General features: G+C 35.4%; 1 protein-coding gene across 1 annotated transcript in view; it reads left to right on the top strand.

Annotated features, from left to right (window-relative positions):
- The window catches only part of LOC147616327 (uncharacterized), a 2,509-nt gene extending 251 nt beyond the window's left edge, over window positions 1–2,258 (top strand). Inside the window, exons 1-3 of the mRNA XM_086777060.1 lie at window positions 1–330; window positions 908–1,048; window positions 1,331–2,258. The exon at window positions 1–330 is cut by the window's left edge and continues 251 nt beyond it. Coding sequence (XP_086633186.1) covers window positions 158–330; window positions 908–1,048; window positions 1,331–1,940 — 924 coding nt within the window. The 5' untranslated portion in view covers window positions 1–157 and the 3' untranslated portion in view covers window positions 1,941–2,258. The remainder of the gene's footprint in view (window positions 331–907; window positions 1,049–1,330) is intronic.
- The last annotated feature ends 3,116 nt before the right edge of the window (window positions 2,259–5,374 follow it).

Below are 5,374 nucleotides of genomic sequence, written 5' to 3'. Positions count from 1 at the left end.
TTTAATGATCACACTCAAGCCCATTACACTAAGTACCTGAACTTCCCATCAGGAGGAGCAAATTAAGAGCGATCACGCTTAATCAGGGCAAATTAGGGTGCATCGGAGCGTTTAATCTTCCTCCGAAGCTTCACTTATTATGTGATTATTGCTTATTATGTCCTCCACAATCACAGCTCCTGTAATGGATTCAAGCGAAAGCCAGCTAGTGGATGCTAATTCTAATCAATTGAAACAAGATTATTATAGCGATTTCAGCGAGCCGTCCCACATCGGTGCTCAAGAATACGAACTTGATCAAATTAAAGCACTACAAGGCAGCAAGAGACGGTAATTTATCTTCATTTCTTTTGTGCTTTTCTTCCTTCATTAGGAGGTTAATTGTGTGCTAATCTTGCAAAACACCTTCATACTACAAGTGTTTTCAAATGCTGATCATCTTTTGGCCTTGTTAGCAGCTGGGCGTGATGAATGCTAATTACGGTTAGTCTTTGTAGGGCAAGTAATCATCTCATACTACAGATTTTAACTATCTAGTTACCTTCTAATTAAGTGTCCTGGGAATCGATTTATAACTTTCTTCACGATTAAAAAGGTTTTCATTAGTTATATACCTTTGATCAACTCCTTAAGTGCCCTAGGAATTGATGTTTGTAACTTCCTTAATCATAATTACTTAAAAAGCTTTTCATCAACTATTTACCTTTACTATTAAGACTTTAACTATCCAATAATTTTCTTAAGGGCTCTAGGAATTGATTTTGTAACTACCTTGATAATTACATCAGAAGATTTCCATCAACTAATTCTAATGATTAATCTTTCCAGGACAGAATTAAAGAACACCACTCTCTATGATGGACATCTGAATAGTTAATTAAGGGTTCTATGATCTTGATTTTGACAGGAAAAAACTCCAACAGAAGAAGGTGGTTTGCGTACCAATCACGGGAGATCCAGGCAAGCAGAAGGGTGAGACGCCACCCACTGATTCGTGGGCTTGGAGAAAATATGGACAAAAGCCAATCAAAGGATCGCCATATCCGAGGTGGTACCCATTTCTTTGACTGAATTAGACTGCCTCGATCGATCTAAATTTGTTGTTTCAAGTAATTTGTCCTTGCTATTAACACTCCACTGTGTAGATTAATAACGAAATTAATTGATCAATGCTATTAGTCGGTAGAGTTGCATTCTACCGACGTTAATACCTCTCTCTCGCTAGTGCACGCGCATAATCACAATCTTCAGCCTAGCCTATTCAGTTGTAATTCAAACTAGTTTCTACTTTGGGGTTGTGCTAATTATGCATTAATAATGTCAATTTCAGGGGCTATTATCGGTGCAGCAGCTCGAAAGGCTGCTCGGCAAGAAAACAAGTGGAGCGCAGTAGGAGAGACCCTTCAATGCTGATAATTACTTACACAGCAGATCATAATCATCCAAACAAGAGCAACAATTCTTCAAGTAATGCATTCTGCAGCACCAACAAGATCATGAAGGGTGGGGATAGTAATATAACTGCCAACAACCAAGGCCAATGCAAGAACAATTCACAAGAAAGCCATGAACATCATCAAGCATTGTTGGTGATAAATAACAATGGCGGAAGCCTGTTCTCTTCCATCATTAACGCACCCAACATCACTAATTATGATTTAGAAGAAGAAAAACAGGTGGTGTCCCAAGTTGAAGAAGAGTTGAATGTGGATTGGCCACAAGATGTGAAGGATATTTGCCTCTCAGCAGCTAGGTCCTATACCGAAGAGGAGGATTTCTTTTCCGAATTGGGTATGTTGCCCGAATTGGCAGCTATCTTCAAGAGGGACCACAACAACATAGAGGAAAGAATTGGCCCTGAGGAGATCCGAAGCATCAACCTAGACCATGACCATGGTATTTTTGGCAATTGGTCTGCTTCCTCATGTTCTTTAGCTTAATATTATTGATCTTATACTTAAGACAGCTAATTAAGGTTGATTAACACTTTGATCGTTTTGGGAGATTTCATCGGTGTTATAACTGCCCAATTAAGTGTTCTCAAAAAAGAGAGGATGATTTCAAAGAGAGAAAAAACTGATGTTGATTAATGGGAAGTTGAGGGGGAGATGTTCAGTAATCCCCATACATTCTGCAATAATATTGTAAGGCATTGAGAATGCATAACCATGCTCACAACATGACTCAAGAATGTACGAAAAACAAGATCCATTAATGGGTACATGCATGGTCGCATATCTGCATCAACAAGTTTCTTCACATTGATAATCCCTCATGTTAACACTTGATTAGAGAATATTTATCACTTGTTGTTTAAACCTTAGATACAACGATGAATCAATTGTTTGTGTTGGCATTATTATTTTTATTCTATCTCATGAGTTTCATGCAATTGATTGGACACACACAAAGCGTTAAATTGAACTAGTGTTTGCTGCAAATGATAGGAGAGACACACACATATGCACGCACACAAAGCTTTCGGTTGATGTGTTTGCTTAATTACATGGATTTATGACTACATGCGCAAATGGAACAGTCAACAGAGAAAATGAAGGAAGACACCAAGGAGAATTAAGTCGATTAATTCCCCTGTTGTTTTATGGGACTGTAAAAAAAGAACATTCTGGCTGTAATTCATGTTCACAATCACTTGTTGTTTTTGTTTTTTTTAAAGTCTTCAACCCTTCAACCCTTCTTTCTTAAAAATATGTATGTATATATATGTATGTATGTATGTATATATGTATGTATATATGTATGTATGTATATATATATATATATGTGTACGCGCCCGCGTTTCCTCCCAAACACTATATGCAATTAATGAAATTCTAAATAGGTAGAAATGGCCACCATCAACATGACCAACGATGCAGTTGAAGCAAAAAAGGAAATACAGAGAAAAAAGAAAGAGGCCATGGCCCTGAGCATTAGGGACAACAATCTCATACATTATATTTTGGAACTAGCATTAAGCAACCATGTAATAGCATATCTACGACAATCTTTGTCTAATGGACTATATGCTTAAGTTAAGTTTCTTTATAAAAAGCTTTTTTGTAATGCATCTCTTTTAACATATCTACAATATTATTCGAAGAAAAAAAATCTAAATAGGTGATAACATGTGTACTTTTTACTTTCAACCCAAGTTTTTTTTTTCTAAATAAAGAAATGCTAAATAGGTTTTCAATATCACAACAAGATCTACAAATCACCATGAGCCGGAATTCCTTTATTTAAACCTACAAAACTGACATGGATCCTAGTGCTACAATTTTAGTCCTTTCCACCTATTTTTAGATGTTGATGAGGGTCAAATGACTAAGTTTAAGAAGGTTTCGTAAAGCAAAGTTGCTTTAACTTAGAATTTTATACAACTTTGATATTCATCATTCATCTTAATTTCTTTTTTTTGAAAGAGGTTGCAGTAAATAAATATTAAAAAAAGGATAGGTACATGAAGCTGTTTGTTTGAAGAAGCTTAACTTCTACACAGGAATATGTTTGTCTTTCAAAATAAACATTCTTCTTAATTTCAAAAACTTCTTATTCAAAAATATTTTTGAGAATGGCCAAAAACAATTTTAGCAAAGCCTTCAAAACAATTTTTTTGCTCTATCATCAAATTCATGCACACTAGAGCATGTTTTGTTATTTTAACCATATATAGCCCTTGCTCTATCATCAAATTCATGTAGACTAGAGCATGCTCTATTATTTCAACCATATATAGCCCTTGGAATACAAAGAAACTCCCCAAATAAAAAGAGGCATCCCAATGATGATGGACATGACTTGTTTTAAACTTCTCCTTTATATCTTTGTAAAGAAGAAGGTAGTGTAAGGTTCCAACTCACATGGTGCCTTATTGAGAAACAAACATTACTTTAGCACAATAAATTATTGAACTAATTTATACTCTTTTACATAATGATTATGTAAGTATTACAACTCCATAATGGTCTATAAGCTATTACAAACTAAATGCGTATAATTAGGTCTAGTTGAGGAGAAACATTTGGCATCTTTGAAAGATTCCCTTAAAAAAGACGTATTTTTAAAGAAAATTTAAAGACTCTATAAATTCAAGCTTAAAGGACTTTTCAAAATGACCTTGAGAATATCAACGATCTACAAATTATAAGCTCCTACAACAAAATAATATGTGGAATACAAGCTCAAATGTGCACTTATATGTAATAATGGATACGAGTAGCTTTGATAGATGAAGAGGGGGTAAGAGGGTCAAGCATGGGTTGATGTGTTTGAGTCAGTATCATGGGATGGATGTATTTCATTGTATAGTAGCGAGTAGAAAGGGGTGTTAAGTGATGGGAGAGTGGTGTTAATCCATGGGTGGATATTTTGCATGAGTGAAACCGCTCAACATGCTTCTTTAGAAAGGTCACAATGTAAAGATTTTGAGGAGCTATCAATCAAGTAAATTAAAGAGCACATGACCTTTATAGATTGAAGTTAAGACCATGAGTTCAAGCCTCAGAATGTAAAAGACATTCCTAGCTTGGATTGAAAGTCTTGAATCATTGAAACAAAATTTAGGTAGAGTGCATGCTCCACTCTACCTACACATCATGCTTCTTACACAACAACAAAAAAAATAGTGCTCAACATATAAAAAGCATAACTAACACTTCCAAAAAATACAACATTATGAAGATAATAATTATATTAAGATGTGGCCAAAAATAAAATTGGATATTACATCAAAATGAATACCATTTACCCTCCAAATGATAGTGTCAAGTAGTCTTTACATGTGGGAGTAATCATCATAACAAGTGCATATATACATGCCACTACACATGGCAAAGTAATCAAGAAATCATAACAAGTGCATGCCACTACACACGGTGATAAAAAGTAATTAAGTAATCATAACAAGTGCATATATACATGCACCTACACATGGCAAAGTAATAAAAAACAAGTGAATATATACATGCCACTACACATGCTCAATTAATCAAGTAATCATGCATGTATACATGCCACTACTACACATGGTGATAAAAGCGGGGGGGGGGGGGGGGGGGGGGGGGGGGGAGGGGGAGGGAGGGAGGTAAGAGTGTCTAGCATGGATTGATGTTTTTGATTTAGTATCATAGGTCAATGTATTTCATTGTATAGGAGTAAGTAGAAAAAGGGTGTGAACTGATGGAAGAGTGTAAATCCATGGGTGGATCTTTTTCATGTGTGAAACCATGCAATATTCTTCTTTAAGAAGAATCACAGTGTAATGATTTTCAGGGGCTATCAACAATAAAGTACAAGAGCACATGACCTTTATAGATTTATATATTGAAGTTTAGACCATGAGTTCAAGCCTTGAAGTGTGAAAGACATTCCT

Source organism: Cibotium barometz, chromosome 38 (assembly GCF_041138505.1).
Source record: "Cibotium barometz isolate CiBa-2024 chromosome 38, ASM4113850v1, whole genome shotgun sequence".
Lineage (NCBI taxonomy): Eukaryota > Viridiplantae > Streptophyta > Polypodiopsida > Cyatheales > Cibotiaceae > Cibotium > Cibotium barometz.
Note: the sequence above shows the minus strand (reverse complement) of the source record. Positions and strands in the feature narration are given on the sequence as shown.